Raw genomic sequence first — 20,052 nt, forward strand, 5'->3', positions numbered from 1 at the left:
TTTCAATATCATCATCATGGCCATTGGGAGAGCCGTTCTTGTCATCGTCATCAAAATGTATCATCATTCTAATCGTCATTGCCGTCAACAGTCTAATCATCATTGTCGTCATCATCAACATCATCATTCTCACTGTCATCATCATCAACATACTAGTCATAATTCTAGCCATGATCATTATCATCATCATTGACATCCTCAACATTATCCATTATCATCATGATCACAATCAGCACGAATTCCTCGACCATCTGACGAACCATCATGTTTCTAACGATGGTGACCATATTCACATACAGCGATCATGATCATCGTCGTTATGATTGCTGTGTTGTTATCCCTAGTGACTTACACAATTTTAATCAACATCATTGAAAACTAATTTCTTTAGCGCTTCGTTTTGTGTTTAAGATTGTTGTCCTTCCCCCACACCTCCCATTAGCACGGCTGGCTACGTGCGGTACGAAAGAAGTTCAACATACATATACATACATCACCGATATCCTATACAATCTTAACCATGATCATCTTCCTTGTAGTTATCATCAGTTTCCTATCGCATCGAATAGAATCGATCATCATCAATGTCGTCTCGACAGTCACCACCGTCGTCACCGTCGACATCTTATGCAATGTTAAGTAATCGTCGCAACCGGGCTACCCAAAGGTTCCCAGCGCAGCACGCGGACCCCGAGGCGAAGTTCGCGAGCGCCTATTGAGGCCACCACGGACGAAATCGACCTCAACCCCCCCCCATTCCCCCTCCCCCATGATACACCCCCTCCCCCCGTCTCCCCCTCCCCCCCGTCTCCCCCCCCCGTCTCCCCCCCCCGTCTCCCCCCCTCCCCCCACAGATCTCCCCCCTCCGTCCCCCCTCCCGCCCAGTCTCCCCCCCTTCTCCCCCCTCCCCCCTCCGTCTCCCCCCTCCCCCCACAGTCTCCCCTCTACCTCCCCCCCGTGTTCCCCCCCCCCCACTCCTCCCTAGCCCCACCCCTCGCTCCCCCGGTCTCACCTCCCCCCGGTTAATTCCATGACCCCCCCCCCCCCGTGGGTCTCCCCGCCCCTCCCGTCCACTCAGCCCGAGGTCTGCCCGGCAACAGTGGTCGGTACACGAGGTCAGAGTTCAGTTGAAATTCTTTGTGTGTGCTGTGTGTGTGTGCTGTGTGTGTTGTGCTGTGTGTGTGTGCTGTGTGTGTGTGCTGTGTGCTTTGTGTGTGTGTGTTGTGTGTGTGTGTTGTGTGCTGTGTGTGTGTGCTTTGTGTGTGTATGTTGTGCGTGTGTGTGTGTGCTGTGTGTGTGTGTGTGCTGTGTGTGTGTTGTGTGTGTGTGCTGTGTGCTTTGTGTGTGTGTGTGTTGTGTGTGTGTGTTGTGTGCTGTGTGTGTGTGTGCTTTGTGTGTGTGTGTGCTGTGTGTGTGTGTTGTGTGTGTGCTGTGTGTGTGTTGTGTGCTGTGTGTGTGTGCTGTGTGTGTGTGCTGTGTGTGTGCTGTGTGTGTGTGCTGTGTGTGTGCTTTGTGTGTGTGTGTTGTGCGTGTGCTTTGTGTGTGTGTGCTGTGTGTGTGTGCTGTGTGTGTGCTGTGTGTGCTGTGTGTGCGTGTTGCTGTGTGCTGTGTGTGCTGTGTGTGTGTGCTGTGTGTGCGTGTGCTGTGTGTGCTGTGTGCTGTGTGTGTGTGCTGTGTGTGTGTGCTGTGTGTGTGCGTTGTGTGTGTGTGTGTGTGCTTTGTGTGTGTGTGTTGTGTGTGTGCTGTGTGTGTGCTGTGTGTGTGTGCTGTGTGTGTGTACTGTGTGCTGTGTGTGTGCTGTGTGTGTGCTGTGTGTGTACTGTGTGTGTGCTGTGTGTGTGTGCTGTGTGTGTGTACTGTGTGCTGTGTGTGTACTGTGTGTGTGTGCTGTGTGTGTGTGCTGCTGTTTTTCTGCCCATCAACAAGCCGGGCTGGACACCGCGTGACGTCACCGCTCGGGGATCGTAGCGAGAAATTCCGTGCGTGCGTGTGCGTGCGTATGTGTGTATGTGTGCACATAGCCTGGTACAAGCGTCGTGGTGACGTCACCGCCAATTAGTTCATAGTTAGTTCATAGTTCAATTTATTTGGTGTAGCCCTGTGAGCCATTCGGCTCTTGAATCGGGTGCAACCGCAACAAACAAAAACACGAACAAGAAAACATCTTAAAGTGACTGTGTGTGACTGTGCAAACAGAAAATCCAGGAAAAAAACATCAAAATATTCCTGAAATAGCACCGTACACCAACACTGTGTGCAAAAATCCCAGTGGGATGCAAGTCAAACAACAACAACAACCACAAGACAACTTAGATTAAAGCCATCAGTCTAACTCCGTACTACAATAAACAAAAACATGGCCAAACCACTTAGTGGCGAATGGCGGTTGTTGTTGTGTATACGTGCGTTTGTATGTGTGTACGTGCGTATGTGTGTACGTGCGTGTGCGTGCGTATGTGCGTATGTGTGTACGTACGTGTGCGTGCGTATGTGTGTATGTGCGTGCGTATGTGTGTATGTGCGTGCGTATGTCTTTGGTCTCACGAAGTGCACCTAGCCTGGCACCAGCGCCGTGGGGACCTCACCGCCACTTGGTGGCGAATGGCGGTTGTTGTTGTTGTTGTTTGCGCGCGCATTGTGTTTGTGCATGTGTTTGTGTGAGTTTGTGTGTATATGTGTGTGTGTGGGGAGCGGTGGCGCAGTGGTTAACGCTCTGCGCTACGAAGCCGGCGACCTGAGTTCGATTATCTGAACCGATCCTGGGCCTCCTCTAAGTCGACTCAGCCTCAAATGATCACATAGTGTAGTAGACATCGTCACTGGGGAGACAAAGGCGGCCGGGCGTGATGCTGGCCACCCACCCCCTCGTGTACCGTGCCGACCTTCATAGGTGCTTGCCCCAACAACATGTTAAGGCTATACGGGGGATCTTTGTCTTTTATGTGAGTGTGGGGGCAAGTGAATGGGTGAGGGTGAGTGGGTGAGGTTGCGTGATTGCATGTCAAATTAATGATGATGATAATAATAGTGTGGTAATCATTAAATAAAAATGGAATTATTCTTACGTTTGCTATTACCCATAATGTTAACGGGTTTGTGTATCTGGTAATTGAGGGACTGTTGTTGTTATCTTGGTGTGGTCTAGGACTGTTGTTGTTGTTGTTGTCTTGGTGTGGTCTAGGACTGTTGTTGTTGTCTTGGTTTGGGACTGTTGTTGTTGTTGTCTTGGTGTGGTCTGGGACTGTTGTTGTTGTTGTCTTGGTGTGGTCTGGGACTGTTGTTGTTGTCTTGGTGTGGTCTGGGACTGTTGTCTTGGTGTGGTCTGGGACTGTTGTTGTCTTGGTGTGGTCTGGGACTGTTGTTGTAGCCTTGGTGTGGTCTGGGACTGTTGTCTTGGTGTGGTCTGGGACTGTTGTTGTTGTCTTGGTGTGGTCTGGGACTGTTGTTGTTGTCTTGGTGTGGTCTGGGACTGTTGTTGTTGTTGTCTTGGTGTGGTCTGGACTGTTGTTGTTGTTGTTGTTGTCTTGGTGTGGTCTGGGACTGTTGTTGTCTTGGTGTGGTCTTGGAATGTTGTTGTTGTTGTTGTTGTTTTCTGCTGCCTTGCCCCTAGCTTGCATTTGGTATTGACAAATCGACAGGAGTGTCTGTGTTCTTGTGCAATGTGTACGTCTATACTTTATTATAATTTGTTCATATTGACGACTTGGCTCTCCAACACACAACCGGTTAGTGCTGTACTAGTAACAAATTGTCACGTTCTGTTCACGTGACAAACCTTACTAATTAGCTGTGTCGGGTGGTGGCAGGTTTAACGACACATTTACATTTACGCGATCTATCCCAAATCACCTCTATTATGGGTTATATTTGTCGCGAAAGCCTACGTGTTAAACGGACTAAAAACATTTCTACGTATTGACTTAGTTCTGCTTATATGTGCATTTATCAATGGTGGTCGTTGTGGTTGTGGTGGTGGTGATGATTGCATGGTTTTCAGGGAAACGTAACCACACGCAATGCAATTAGTATTGTCCAAAACATCCCATATTTGACGCTGAAAAAATAAACCTGCAGGTTACTCAACTGGCATTACACACGGCAGTGAAGTCTTTCCGACCCCTTACTTAATAATGATAACTATACTAATTACGATTATAAATAAATACAAGAGCAGATTACGCTGCTGCTGCTCATGCTGTTCACGTGATAATGCACAGCGGTGGTCGGAGTCAAACCCAGGTGGGAGGTTATTTCTATTGTTCGAGGAGTCATCAACATCCCAGCTGGCTTGTACAGATGGCCTGCTATGGGTGCGGCGTGTAGACGCTGGGGTGGGAGGGCAGGGAGGGTGGGATACGTGAGAAGCGATGGGATCAGTGGTGGGGGAGAACAGGTCCTGAGGCCAGACCTATGACCCTGTGGGGTTGTTGTTTTGCTCCGTTGCAAACCCTTTCTTAGAGAGCAGGGCGCATTAAACTGAACTAAAAAAAAAACTATTGAACTATTCTTATATTCTTGGTTCTTTCGGTAAAGTCACGTAGAAGGGAAACAATAAAGTAATAAAAATACAAAACAATAAAATTATCACGACGTTTCGACTGCAACACAAGCAATCATCATCGGGTGTGAAAAACCACAGCAAGAAATTTTGAAAAAAGTGGCGGTACTTTTCTGAACGTGACTTTACCTAAAGAACCAAGAATATGAATCCCTGCAGTCACGAAAGCTTTAAATCAAAACTATTCTTATTTCACCAGAGGTAAGGCCCTCACTGAGATGTCGAGCCCAGGTCACAAATGAGACATCAACGAAGGGGCCTCGTCATCGCGTGGACATTCAGAACGAACAGTAGCCAAATACTCTGAACGCAACGTTCATTTTTTAAATGTGGAGGGGAAAAGCCGTAGGACCAGGAGAAACGGCCGTGACGCGACCACAGGAAAAACGTGCAGAACTCCCAAATATACAGGCTTCAGAGTCAGGATCGAACCTACGGAGATGTCGTTTGCATCATGCCACCGTGGCATCCTTAGCTTGCCTCTTACGGGTTTGATCATGGCTGCTACATCATCATCATCATTATCATCCACCTTTTCTGATCGTCCACTGCCTTCTCCTGCTGTTGTCATTGTTTGTTGTCATCATCATCAGACATCTGCCATGATCAATCCTGCGATGCAACAATCGGACCCAGTGATTGATACATCCCCGACTCCTGCACCTACCCAGCCGAAGCCACGCAGAGATCCACAGACCGACAGAGAGCCCCGCACACTCACACAGAGACCCACACACTCACAAATAGACCCACACACTCACACAGAGACCCACACATTCACAAAGAGAGCCACACACTCACACAGAGACCCACACACTCACAAAGAGACCCACACATTCACAAAGAGAGCCACACACTCACACAGAGACCCACACACTCACAAAGATACCCACACACTCACAAAGAGACCCACACACTCACAAAGAGTGTCCACACACTCACAAAGAGACCCACACACTCACAAAGAGACCCACACACTCACACAGAGACCCACACACTCACAAATAGACCCACACACTCACACAGAGACCCACACACTCACACAGAGACCCACACACTCACAAAGAGACCCACACACTCACAAAGAGACCCACACACTCACAAAGAGACCCACACACTCACAAAGAGACCCACACACTCACAAAGAGACCCACACACTCACAAAGAGACCCACACACTCACAAAGAGACCCACACATTCACAAAGAGAGCCACACACTCACACAGAGACCCACACACTCACAAAGAGACCCACACACTCACAAAGAGACCCACACACACACAAAGAGACCCACACACTCACAAAGAGACCCACACATTCACAAAGAGAGCCACACACTCACACAGAGACCCACACACTCACAAAGAGACCCACACACTCACAAAGAGACCCACACACTCACAAAGAGACCCACACACTCACAAAGAGACCCACACACTCACAAAGAGACCCACAGACTCACAAAGAGACCCACACACTCACAAAGAAACCCACACACTCACAAAGAGACCACACATTCACAAAGAGAGCCACACACTCACACAGAGACCCACACACTCACAAAGAGACCCACACACTCACAAAGAGACCCACACACTCACAAAGAGACCCACACACTCACAAAGAGACCCACACACTCACAAAGAGACCCACAGACTCACAAAGAGACCCACACACTCACAAAGAGACCCACACACTCACAAAGAGAGCCACACACTCACACAGAGACCCACACACTCACACAGAGAACCACAGACACACAGAAACCCACACACTCACACAGAGACCAACAGCCTCACACAGAGACCCACAAACACACACAGAAACCCACACACTCACAAAGAGACCAACAGCCTCACACAGAGACCCACAAACTCGAACAGAAACCCACAGACAAAGATCCCCCGTATAGCCTCGACAGACTGTTGGGGCAAGTGCTGCTAGCGAGCAGCACCTATGAAGGCTGGCACGGCACACGAGGGGGTGGGTGGCCAGCACCACGCCCGGCCGCCTTTGTCTCCCCAGTGGCGATGTTTACTCACCGCACCAGGTACTCATTTGAGGCTGAGTCCACATAGGGGAGGCCCATGACCGGTTGAGATAATCGTCACTGGTGTTGGCCATGAGCGGGGTCTCCAGGTTCATAGCGCAGCGCGCAAACCGCTACACTCCCGCTCCCCACGGACTCACACAGACCCACTAATATCTCTGAAAGTCACATCCCTCACTCAGCTCTCTAATCCTTCTAAAACATCATATAGAATGGATATTACACACTCGCCTCGCTATAATATTCGCGTAGTTATTTGGATGTACTCGTCACCGCCATAGGAATGTGGAATTCTACCCCTGGTTCGGGGATCGACAATCAAGATGAGCGTGGATACATTGTAAGACCCTCATCCAGCAGTGGATTGACAAAGGGCTGTCTATGTACTGTCTGTGTACTGTCTATGTACTGTCTATGTACTGCAAAATTAGCACAAATACAACAACGTACATTTCATATTCCTGGTGGGGTGGGGTGAAATATTACTTTCTCGAGCTCAGCCCCGGACAGCTCCGGCTGATATGGATCCCTGGCTGAACAGGTGCACGTATGCATGTCGAACTTCTTTCGCACCGTACGTAGCCAACCGTGCTAATCGGAGGCGCGGGGTGAAGGACAACAAACTATGGGCCTCTGTGTGAGTCTGTGGGTCTCTGTGTGAGTCTATGGGTCCCTGTGTGAGACTATGGGTCTCTGTGTGAGTCTATGGGTCTCTGTGTGAGTCTATGGGTCTCTGTGTGAGACTATGGGTCTCTGTGTGAGTCTATGGGTTTCTGTGTGAGTCTATGGGTCTCTGTGTGAGTCTGTGGGTCTCTGTGTGAGTCTGTGGGTCTCTGGGTGAGTCTATGGGTCTCTGTGTAAGTCTATGGGTCTCTGTGTGAGTCTATGCATCTCTGTGTGAGTCTATGTGTCTCTGTGTGAGTTTATGGGTCTCTGTGTGAGTCTATGGGTCTATGTGTGTGTCTATGGGTCTCTGTGTGCGTCTATGTTTCTCTCTGTGTGTCTATGTGTCTCTGTGTGAGTCTATGTGACTCTGTGTGTGTCTATGTGTCTCTGTGTGAGTCTATGGGTCTCTGTGTGTGTCTATGTGTCTCTGTGTGAGTCTATGGGTCTCTGTGTGAGTCTATGTGTCTCTGTGTGAGTCTATGTGTCTCTGTGTGTGTCTATGTGATCCGGTGTGTGTCTGCGTCTCTGTGTGTGTCTATGTGTCTCTGTGTGAGTCTATGTGACTCTGTGTGTGTCTATGTGTCTCTGTGTGAGTCTATGGGTCTCTGTGTGTGTCTATGTGTCTCTGTGTGAGTCTATGGGTCTCTGTGTGAGTCTATGTGTCTCTGTGTGTGCCTATGTGTCTCTGTGTGTGAGTCTGTAGGTCTATGTGTGAGTCTATGGGTCTCTGTGTGAGTCTATGTGTCTCTGTGTGTGTCTATGTGTCTCTGTGTGAGTCTCTGGGTATGCTGAACTTATTTTGCACTGCACGTTAGCCAACCGTGCAAATCGTAAGGTGCGGGGGAAGGACAAGAAACTAAACACCCAAAGAGCAGTTGGAGAGAAATGAGTTTTCAATCTAAAACATTCATTGTTTACATGATGCTGCTGCTGCTGATGCTGAATCTTAGCGTCCTCTGCTGCTGTTTCAATAATGGACGCTGCATGTGGTGGCCTGTGTACGTGCCAATTCGTGTTTGAACCCCCCGATGGAGGTGACGCTGTTAAACTCCGTTATCTCGGCGAGATAAGATAACTTGGTATCAAACCCCCTTCAGAGTCTTAGTTCCACAACAACACCGTCGACGCAGTCTGGTGCCAGATAAAGCTTCCGAGTAAGGCACTTGTTGTGACCACGGAGAACGCACGGACATCACAGCAGCATTGTTTGTGAGGGATTATGAAGTCTTCGTTATTCAAAATGTGTGGTTTGTGTCTCTCGGTTTTGACGAGATTGTTTGTGTTGTTTATGAGGGATTATTACCTTTTTGTTATTCAAATTGTCTCTCGGTTTTGACGAGATTGTTTGTGTTGTTTATGAGGGATTATTACCTTTTTGTTATTCAAATTGTCTTGTTTGTGTATCTTGGTTTTGGCGGGATTGTTTGTGTTCCGTGTTGGTTGTGAGGGATTATTACGTTGTTATTCAAATTGTGTAATTTGTTTCGATTTAAAGCTTTCGTGACTGCAAGGATTCATCTTCTTTGGTTCTCTCGGTAAAGTCACGTAGAATGCGAATAAAATAATAAAATAAAACAATAAAATTCTCACGACGTTTCGGCCACAACACAAGCGGCCTTCTTCAGGTGAAAGGGACAGACCTGTTGGGACGACAGAGCTTCAATAAACGATGTTAAGATTCGTAGCGCCCTTTTAAGCTGGTTGAGCGAAAGTCAGGCACCCAAGCAGTTGAATTTAGCATTGAAAAAGGTTGAGAGATTAGCTTGTGACTGGTCACAGAAATGGCTGTGTAAATTCAAAGCCTACACATCCACAGAGGCACCGAGCACAAATCAAACAATATAATTTAGCATTGAAATAGCTAAGGGGATTAGCTTGTGACTGGTCACAGAAATAGCTATGTTAAAGTTGAAGCCCTACATATCCACAGAGGAACCTAGTACTGGTCACAGAAGTAGCTCAGAAGGGGACAACAATCCCACCAAATATCACGGCACCGAAACCGCGCGAAACAAATATTTATTTACCTTGCACATCCAAGGCTTGCTTGGATGTGCAAGCCTTGACTTTAACAAAGCTACTTCTGTGACCAGTCCTAGGTTCCTCTGTGGATGTGTAGGCTTCAACTTTAACATAGCTATTTCTGTGACCAGTCACAAGCTAATCTCTCAACCTTTTTAAATGCTAAATTCAACTGCTTGGGTGCCTGACTTTCGCTCAACCAGCTTAAAAGGGCGCTACGAATCTTAACATCGTTTATTCAAGCTCTGTCGTCCCAACAGGTCTGTCCCTTTCACCTGAAGAAGGCCGCTTGTGTTGTGTTGCCGAAACGTCGTGAGAATTTTATTGTTTTATTTTATTATTTTATTCTCATTCTACGTGACTTTACCGAGAGAACCAAAGACGATGTGTTATTCGTCTCTTGTTTTTGACGGGATTATTTCAAGTTGTGTGAGGTAATATATCTCGTAACCTTTGCGTCCCTTGCTTTCCTGAGGGTTGTGTATAACGTTGTGTGCCTTGTGCGTGCCTTGTGTTTACGAGGCATTCGTTCATTTGTGTTGTCCGTGTGTCCTGTATGTTTTTCCGTGAGGTAAATAAATCTTTGTTTCGCGCGGTTTCGGTGCCGTGATATTTGGCGGGAATGTTGTCCCCTTCTGAGTTCTCGCCCCTATTTCTTGGGGCCGTGCTATAATGCCGCCGTGTTTTACGAGCCCTCGTTTAAGCTTGTTGTTTGCGTCCTTCGTGTTTGTTTGTAAAGGCATTGCAATTGTTTTTTTGTTATACATATGTGTAACGCGGGAAGGAGCGGTGGCGCAGCGGTTAGCGCAACGCTGCGCTACGAACCCCCAGCCACGGTCACCAACATCGGTGACGATTCTCTAAAACCGGTCCCGGGCATCCCTTAGGTCGACTCAGCCTCAAAATGAGCAGCTGATGCAGTCGTGTAAACATCGCCCTGTGGGGGAGACAAAGGCGGCCGGGCGTGGTTGCTGTGTCACCCACCCCCTCGTGTGCCGTGCCGGCCTTCGTAGGTACTCGCTAACAGCACTTGCCCCTACAGTCTGTTACAGGCTACACGATGGTGGTGGATTTGTCCGAGTTCCCGTGAGGTCCCGTGTCCCATTGTTGTTTGTGTCTCCGTGTTGTTTTTGGCGGGATTGTTGTCTCCGTGTTGTTTTTGGCGGGATTGTTGTCTCCGTGTTGTTTTTGAGGGGATTGTTGTCTCCGTGTTGTTTTTGAGGGGATTGTTGTCTCCGTGTTGTTTTTGGCGGGATTGTTGTCTCCGTGTTGTTTTTGAGGGGATTGTTGTCTCCGTGTTGTTTTTGAGGGGATTGTTGTCTCCGTGTTGTTTTTGGCGGGATTGTTGTCTCCGTGTTGTTTTTGAGGGGATTGTTGTCTCCGTGTTGTTTTTGAGGGGATTGTTGTCTCCGTGTTGTTTTTGAGGGGATTGTTGTCTCCGTGTTGTTTTTGAGGGGATTGTTGTCTCCGTGTTGTTTTTGGCGGGATTGTTGTCTCCGTGTTGTTTTTGAGGGGATTGTTGTCTCCGTGTTGTTTTTGAGGGGAGTGTTGTCTCCGTGTTGTTTTTGAGGGGATTGTTGTCTCCGTGTTGTTTTTGGCGGGATTGTTGTCTCCGTGTTGTTTTTGAGGGGATTGTTGTCTCCGTGTTGTTTTTGAGGGGCTTCTTGTCTCCGTGTTGTTTTTGAGGGGATTGTTGTCTCCGTGTTGTTTTTGAGGGGATTGTTGTCTCCGTGTTGTTTTTGGCGGGATTGTTGTCTCCGTGTTGTTTTTGAGGGGATTGTTGTCTCCGTGTTGTTTTTGGCGGGATTGTTGTCTCCGTATTGTTTTTGGCGGGATTGTTGTCTCCGTGTTGTTTTTGAGGGGATTGTTGTCTCCGTGTTGTTTTTGAGGGGATTGTTGTCTCCGTGTTGTTTTTGGCGGGATTGTTGTCTCCGTGTTGTTTTTGAGGGGATTGTTGTCTCCGTGTTGTTTTTGAGGGGATTGTTGTCTCCGTGTTGTTTTTGAGGGGATTGTTGCCTCCGTGTTGTTTTTGAGATTGTTGTCTCCGTGTTGTTTTTGGCGGGATTGTCTCCGTGTTGTTTTTGAGGGGATTGTTGTCTCCGTGTTGTTTTTGAGGGGATTGTTGTCTCCGTGTTGTTTTTAGCGAGGATTGTTGTCTCCGTGTTGTTTTTGAGGGGATTGTTGTCTCCGTGTTGTTTTTGGCGGGATTGTTGTCTCCGTGTTGTTTTTGGCGGGATTGTCTCCGTGTTGTTTTTGAGGGGATTGTTCTCTCCGTGTTGTTTTTGAGGGGATTGTTGTCTCCGTGTTGTTTTTGAGGGGATTGTTGTCTCCGTGTTGTTTTTGAGGGGATTGTTGTCTCCGTGTTGTTTTTGGCGGGATTGTTGTCTCCGTGTTGTTTTTGAGGGGATTGTTGTCTCCGTGTTGTTTTTGAGGGGATTGTTGTCTCCGTGTTGTTTTTGAGGGGATTGTTGTCTCCGTGTTGTTTTTGAGGAGATTGTTGTCTCCGTGTTGTTTTTGGCGGGATTGTCTCCGTGTTGTTTTTGAGGGGATTGTTGTCTCCGTGTTGTTTTTGAGGGGATTGTTGTCTCCGTGTTGTTTTTGGCGGGATTGATGTCTCCGTGTTGTTTTTGTCGGGATTGTTGTCTCCATGTTGTTTTTGGCGGGATTGTTGTCTCCGTGTTGTTTTTAGTGAGGATTGTTGTCTCCGTGTTGTTTTTGAGGGGATTGTTGTCTCCGTGTTGTTTTTGGCGGGATTGTTGTCTCCGTGTTGTTTTTGGCGGGATTGTCTCCGTGTTGTTTTTGAGGGGATTGTTCTCTCCGTGTTGTTTTTGAGGGGATTGTTGTCTCCGTGTTGTTTTTGAGGGGATTGTTGTCTCCGTGTTGTTTTTGAGGGGATTGTTGTCTCCGTGTTGTTTTTGGCGGGATTGTTGTCTCCGTGTTGTTTTTGAGGGGATTGTTGTCTCCGTGTTGTTTTTAGCGGGATTGTTGTCTCCGTGTTGTTTTTTGGCGGGATTGTTGTCTCCGTGTTGTTTTTGAGGGGATTGTTGTCTCCGTGTTGTTTTTGGCGGGATTGTTGTCTCCGTGTTGTTTTTGAGGGGATTGTTGTCTCCGTGTTGTTTTTGAGGGGATTGTTGTCTCCGTGTTGTTTTTGAGGGGATTGTTGTCTCCGTGTTGTTTTTGGCGGGATTGTTGTCTCCGTGTTGTTTTTGAGGGGATTGTTGTCTCCGTGTTGTTTTTAGCGGGATTGTTGTCTCCGTGTTGTTTTTTGGCGGGATTGTTGTCTCCGTGTTGTTTTTGAGGGGATTGTTGTCTCCGTGTTGTTTTTGGCGGGATTGTTGTCTCCGTGTTGTTTTTGAGGGGATTGTTGTCTCCGTGTTGTTTTTGAGGGGATTGTTGTCTCCGTGTTGTTTTTGAGGGGATTGTTGTCTCCGTGTTGTTTTTGAGGGGATTGTTGTCTCCGTGTTGTTTTTGAGGGGATTGTTGTCTCCGTGTTGTTTTTGGCGGGATTGTTGTCTCCGTGTTGTTTTTGAGGGGATTGTTGTCTCCGTGTTGTTTTTGAGGGGATTGTTGTCTCCGTGTTGTTTTTGGCGGGATTGTTGTCTCCGTGTTGTTTTTGAGGGGATTGTTCTCTCCGTGTTGTTTTTGAGGGGATTGTTGTCCCCGTGTTGTTTTTGGCGAGGATTGTTGTCTCCGTGTTGTTTTTGAGGGGATTGTTGTCTCCGTGTTGTTTTTGGCGGGATTGTTGTCGCCGTGCGTTCTGTGTCTCTCTCTCTCGGACCCGGGGACATCAGTTCATCATTAACTCGGCCACGCCGTGCGTTCTTAGGCGCTCATCCGCGGGTCGGCGTTAACTTTCACAAACATCAGCACGGCGGTCCAGGGGAGGGGGCGAGCAAATTATTCCACTCCCGCTGCCTCCTCTCCCCCCGTGTCTCTCCATTGATTCTCTTTCCTCCCTCCCTCCCCCCTCACTCACTCACTCACCCCCTCCTCTGTATCTCTCTTCTCTCCCTTTAAATCTCCATTCACTCCCTCCTTGTGGCTCCCCGTTGACTCCCCCCCCTTCACTCCCTCACCCTCCCCTGTGACTCTCCATTCACCTCCCCTGTGACTCTCCATTAACTCCCCCCGCCCCGCCCCCGCCTTTACATCCCTGCCGTCTTTGTCTCACCGTTCCATCCCTCTGTTCTCGCCTCTCCCCGTGTCTAACTTGACGACGCCGAATCGCCCTCCTCTGCCCCCATCGCTCCCTCCCCTCTCCACCTCCATTTCATCAACTGAAACAAATTCACCGCCTGGGGGTGGCGGTGGGGCTCGCCTTGGCAAAGAAGCCGAGGATCGACGACGGCTGACCGGAGGGCGTCGTCGCCGCTCGCGACTGCGGCGGACGCCCCCCGGGGCTCGCGTTTGGCCGGTGGGGTGGCGCCCGTCGTGGTGATCGCCGCCTGCTGGCGCTTGTTGGTGCCAGCAGGCGGTGTCCTTGCGGGGTCACGAGTGGGGCGGACTGAAGAAAAATATTAATTATTATTGACCTGATTTTTGCGGGACCCCGGGGTCCCGCCAACTGATTCAACTCTCCATTCACCCCCCCACCTCCCTCTCACTGTGTCTCACTCTTCAATCCACCAATCTCTCTTCCCCCTATCCACATGTCTCATGTCACTCCATCCCAAGGCCACAATTATAATATATATTGGGGGACACACATCCCCCTCAATATATATTATAATTACGGCCTTGGGATGGAGTGACATTGGGGGGGACACATCCCCCCCAATATTCAAATATGCTCAAAATGTCCCACACCAATATATTGCAAGAAAATAGATTTGTGTTTATATGATTGCGGTTACATACAATGAAACGAGAAAAGGTAAAAAAAAACAGAGCAATGTAATACAATACACTATTAGACATTATTGTAAAACATATATACAAAGTCCATCCTATGTGTTAGTGAATTTTTTATATTTTAGGCAGGAAATTCGTTTTCAAATTTACATTTTTTTTCTGGGGGGGTGGGACCCCCAGACCCCCTAGAAGCTTTGGTCCCCCCCAATGTTGACTCCATGGCTACGGCCTTGCTCCATCCTCTCCCCGCCTCCATCTCCCAACTCCCCGTGTCTCACTTCATTCCCTCCGCTGCCTCCTCGTTTGACCTCTCTCTCTCGCTATCCCTTGACCCCCCTCTCTCCTCCACTTTGGTCAACCTCTCCCCTCCGTCAGTGTCTCCCCGCGAACTCCCTCCCCTTGCTGCCTTCACTCCCCATCCTTTCTGGCCGTCTCCCCGTCTCGACCCGCACTTCGATTTGTCTCTCCATCCCAGCGCCCTTCTGTCCCTCCCCGCTCTCACCTCATCCTCCCCTCCCTCACCACCACCACCACCCCTTCGCTCACCCCACAGCCACCCCCATCTCCCCACCACCACTTAGCGCTCCCCTCCCTCTCCCCTCCCTCTCCCCCTTTCGCCCTCTCGTCGTCAACACGGCTGCTATATAAAGGGCTCTGTGATCACAGTCGAGCCGAGATCTGCGTTCACAGAGCCACAGCTGGAATCAACTCACATAGGACGAGCCTACGGCCATCGAGTCATAGGGCTTCAGGGTTCCATCACTTCGCGTAGCAGTTTCCTGAATTAGGTGCCTCGTCGGAAACGTCGGGTTGTTTTTTTGTGTCATTATTGTAATTAGTGTATTGGGTAGAGCAATACTTAGCAGCATCAGCGGCGTCAACAACATCAATATCACATCTGGTGCCGCGAAAGGGTGAGTTGTGTTCGCTTGCACACACCTCATAGGGCTATCATGGTTGATGATGATGGTGGTGGTGATCGTGATTTCGTGTGACCGTTTATGACTTCCTCTGAGAGATTCAGTTCTGAGCGATTTCGCCATTCAGTCGCTTCGTCTGAGAGTTGGTGAATTGCAGATCCATCCATCCATCTCACCCACCTCGCTAACCGACGTGCCTCCAAATGTATGGTTGGGACAGTTGCCACGTTATATGGTACATTGGATTTGTATCGGCAGCCGCACAGAATCGAGGTCGATTGAGAGCGCTGTTTGCGAGCGCCTATTAAGGTGGGCATTGTGGGCAACACGTGCAGTGTTGTGTGTACAGGCGCAGCCCTGCAATTGATTGCTCACGCCACTGCTGACGGATGGGTTCGTGCCTACAACTTCACCCTAACAAAAGCGACCTGCCGATCCTCTTGACTGCTGTTGCACCCATTCTACACAGCTGGGGAGATAATGAACATAAATTAACATAACTTATGTGGTCATTCTTCTGCGTTGCCTGTGGCGCAAAAGCGCGATTTAAACAACGTAGTGCTCCCTCTAAAGTAGGGGCATTGTTCGAAACGTCGCCTATTTTTTGTTATACCTTTTTTGAACATCGCGCCACGGTGTAGTTTCTCATCGCCGAATGTGTCCGAGTGGCATCATGGATAACGTAACAAGCGGAGCACGATAACGGAGGGGAATTATTTCCGAGTTCTGCCCATGATAAGACGCACTCCCGTATATATTTTTGTTTGTTACAAAACATTTAACTTTTTATTCCACATTCTCACGTCGCTGACATTCTGAACGGTATTAGCAGTCTGCATCGACGGTATCAGGCACACAGGACTCATCAGAGCAGGCGGGGGTTGAGCTCAGATGTTTAAAACGGTTGTAAGGTTTAGGAATGAACCCCTTATGTCCGTGCTGTGTTCTTATAATCCGGTGTGCGCGTGTGCGCGGTATTTGACACCCACCGGGCACAAGATTTGGGATGCGTCTTCCTTTTCGGAGCGTCTTATACGAACATCCTTTTTTTGAGAACGTTTGATTTTACTTTAAATATTTAAAAAAGGTTTTATTTTGTAGTACTGTGTAAATGACTGTGTTGAATGGCTTGCCTCGTATGTATACTCAATAATTACCAATGGCGTTACCAGTCGCATGCCGTTTGTAAAAAAAAACTGGTCATCAAACATTTCATGTATTTTTTTGTTATCCGGCTCCATGGTGTAAAGCAAGTGGAGTCTCCAACTCGTGTTATCCACTCCCTCTGACCTATTTACAATGAAGGGGCCATTAACCCGTACCGTTGCTAATGCTATATTTACTCATTCTTAGGCCACACGCAGTGCTATTGATGATTTCGTTATTCATTCGTAATCCGGATAATACGGTATATGCAACGTAGGCTAGTGTAGAAATACAAACATCTATAATAGGTTTTGTTTGGGGAGAGATCGCATAAATATAAATGTGCCGTTAAACCCCCCACCACCCGACACAGCCAATTAGTAATGTTTAGTGACACGTAAACAGAACGTGGCCAATTCGTTACTGGCACAGCACCACCGGTTGTGTGTTGGGAGAGTAAATCCACAACATTTACAATCTGAATTACGACGTTTCGCCAGTAATTACAACCGGCATCATCAGGCGAGAGCCACATTAGTGGAGAAATCCTCCTCCTGTTTCGTTCTTAAATAGACAGCGGATAAATGTGATGTAGTCACTTGTGAGCCCTTCAGGTGAGAAGGCCAGAGTGGGCGGGTGAATGAGTGTAAATAAATTACAATGGGTACCCATTACCGGTTGGATTATTCAACAAACCCTCTTATGGATATTGGTCGCGAAAGCCTACGTGTTTTATATATATACACATCTATCAGTATAGATATTCAGCCCTTTGCCAATCCACTGCATGGATGAAGGCCACCCCACGCCGTGTCGGTCGTGACGTGTTTGACCATACTTCACCACGGTGATCAGTGTGGACTGGCGAAGGGGCACGCCCAAGAATCGGTTCAGACATCATCATCATCGCTCGCCGCTGACGTTACACGCCGCGTCCATAGCGCAGTGCGCTATAGAGTAGAACAAGCCCACAATTCAGCAACGTCGCATGCACGCAACGCGCGTACTAATTTACCTTCTTTCCCTCACCCCCGCCCCTGTGTGACTGTCCAGGTCCTTGTCCTGTGTCTGGTCTCACAACCTATCAGTGGCCCCAGGTGTAGTGTCGCTGTTGTGGGCAGCACAGCCCAGCCTATCCCAAACCACCGCAGCCAGGCCCATTCCTAGCTCAGCAAAGTCCAGTCTGCACTCATATCTAACCCAGTCCTACTCTAAGCCTCGAGCGGTCTCGCCTAACGAAGAAGCCGAATGCAATCCTAACTCAATCCCCAGCTCTAACTCAACTTCAGCCCAGGCTCCCCGGCCACCGACTTCGCCATGGAGCGCCTGCACGGCGGAGAGGTGTCCGTGATCCAGCACGTGCAGAGCGCCTTCAGCGGGCAGCAGAGTGCCCTCGACTTCATGTCAAACGTGGGAGACATCCGCACGGCCTTCCTCGTCTACTTCCCCATCTGCTTCTACCTGCGCCGCGACGTGGGCATCAGGATGGTGTGGGCGGCCGTGCTGGGAGACTGGGTCAACCTCATGTCCAAGTGGTGAGATCCAAATCGGACGTTGGGAGCGTCTGTCGGGGTCGCGGCATGGCGGGTGGTGAGCGGTGGCTAACAACGCTCGCGGTGTCTCTCTCCGCGTCCTCCGGGTTTTCCCTCCACGTTTAGAATGAACGTCACGCGTTGAGAGTATTCAGCTGCGGTACGTTTTCCACGCGAGTGTAAACCGCTTCATTTGGGCGATTATTTGTGGCCAGGTCGCTTCTGAAAAAGAGCCAAATAACTAAGTGGGCCTTAATAAAGTATTAAAGCTTTCGTGACTGCATAAAATTACTCATTGTTTTTTTCGGTAAAGTCACGTATGTAGAAATACAATAACATTTTATTTTTGTTTTAATATAATTTTATTGTATTTCTACATACGTGACTTTACCGAAAAAAACAATGAATAAGTGGGCCTTACCTGGTAACATAAAAAACACAGTTTATAGTTTCAATCTTAACTTAAAGCTTTCGTGACAGCAGGAATTAATATTCTTTGGGTCTTTCGGTAAAGTCACGTAGATAAGTTCAACTTAATAAAAAATAAACAAAAAATTACAAGCGATCGTCGTCATCCTCATGACGTCATCCTGACGAACGCTTGTGTTGCGATCGAAACGTCGTTTTTTGTTTCTTATTTTGTATTAATTTGAACCTATCTACGTGACTTTACTGAAAGACCCGCAGAATATTGTTTAGTTTTTAGGGTCGGCAGTCAGGCAGTGCTGCGGGAACACTCCTGCCTCACAGCAAGAAGCGCCTGGGTTCGATTCCTGACTCGGGCGCCCCTTTGTGTGTGAAGTTTGTGCATTCTCGCCCTGTCCTCTATGGGTTTCCACTGGGCTCTGCGATTTCCTCCCATGGCTAAACAACGTACCAACTGGTATTGGCCAAAACGTCCCAATGCTAAAAATGTACCAACAAATGATTCAATTGGGATCAAACGCACACAGAAGCGTGTCTCCCGTGTCGCGTTGCCTTCACGCCGCGTGTCACCATGTCCCTTGTGAAGGATCCTGTTCGGACACCGGCCCTACTGGTGGGTTCACGAGACGACGTTCTACGTGAACAGCACCGTGCCCTACCTGCAGCAGTTCCCCATCACCTGCGAGACGGGCCCAGGTGAGCAAGCCTCCACCTCCCCCACACACCCCCCTCACCAACACGCAGCGCGGTGTATCTATGTGGGGCAGCGGTGGTGCAGCGGTCAGCGCGTTGCGCAACGAACCCGATTGCCAACATTCGATTTTGATAATCTGTGAAAAAGAGCATTATAGCTTATCGGATTCCTCCAGTCTAAATACTTACTCCGATTCCCGCTCACGGCCATCGTCGGCTGAATATCCGTTGGTGGTCACGGGCAACCCCGTATGTCGAATCAGCATTAAATAAGTACCTCCTGCGGTGTGTAAACAGCAACACCGTGGAGACAAAGGTGGCCGGGCATGGTGCCGGAGACACCAGGCCATCGTGCGCCGTTCCGGCTTTCATAGGCGCTAACAGCACTTGCCCCAACAGCCGGTCAAGGCTAAACAGGGGACCTTTGTCTCTTGGGAGCATCTTTGCATTGTTTGACGTTGTAACTTGCTGACCCCGCCCCACACTGGACAACTGGTGAAATAGAGCTTCATAGCTCATCGGATTCCTCCAGTCTACATTTTCAGATTCGGTATCTCACGTGCGCGCGTGTGTCCCCGTCCCCCACCCCGCCCCGCGCGAGGCAGGCAGCCCGTCGGGCCACGCGATGGGCTCGGCCTGCGTGTGGTACGTGATGGTGAGGGCCCTGCTGGACTCGCGCGCCGTGGCGGCCCGCGGGCCCGCCACCCGCCGCTGGCTCGGCGCGGCGCTCTGGAGCGCCTTCGCCGTCGTCCAGCTCGGGGTCGGCATCTCCCGGCTCTTCGTCGCCGCGCACTTCCCCCACCAAGTGCTGCTCGGAGCGCTCGCCGGTACGTGCGGGAAATCATCCTCCGCCTCCTCCTCACCCTCGTCGAAACCCTCCTCTGCTTCGTCCTCCAACGCGTCTGCACCCTTATCGCTTCATCCGACTCATCTTCCACATCGTCATTCTCGTCTTCATCCTTCTCTCTTCATCCGACTCATCTCCTCCTTTCCCCACTACCTCCTCATCCTCCACCCAATCGTCCTACCGTTCTCCGCTGCCTCCTCCTCTTCCTCCAACTATGCCTGTTCCTCCTTCGTCATCCTCATCTTTCTTATCCTTCTCGCCCTCCAAAAAACTTGAGATGTCGTGAGTTCAGAAAGATGCAGGCCACATAAGCGATGCTGTGAAATGTGAAGAACTGTAGA

At 49.2% G+C, this 20,052-nt stretch overlaps 1 protein-coding gene across 2 annotated transcripts in view; it reads left to right on the forward strand.

Moving 5' to 3' along the window:
* G6PC1 (glucose-6-phosphatase catalytic subunit 1) overlaps positions 1-20,052 on the forward strand; it is a 40,676-nt gene that overhangs the window by 16,236 nt on the left and 4,388 nt on the right. The window contains exons 1-4 of one of the 2 annotated variants that reach the window (XM_032975600.2): positions 14,801-15,061; positions 17,267-17,748; positions 18,758-18,867; positions 19,470-19,691. In XM_032975600.2, the coding sequence (XP_032831491.1) occupies positions 17,531-17,748; positions 18,758-18,867; positions 19,470-19,691 (550 nt within the window). In that variant the 5' untranslated portion in view covers positions 14,801-15,061; positions 17,267-17,530. Of the gene's footprint in view, positions 1-14,800; positions 15,062-17,266; positions 17,749-18,757; positions 18,868-19,469; positions 19,692-20,052 lie in introns of those variants that run through there. The other variant, XM_076052546.1, reaches the window with a different exon arrangement.

Source organism: Petromyzon marinus, chromosome 56 (assembly GCF_048934315.1).
Source record: "Petromyzon marinus isolate PM22_M1 ecotype Great Lakes invasive population chromosome 56, UKy_Petmar_22M1.pri1.0, whole genome shotgun sequence".
Lineage (NCBI taxonomy): Eukaryota > Metazoa > Chordata > Hyperoartia > Petromyzontiformes > Petromyzontidae > Petromyzon > Petromyzon marinus.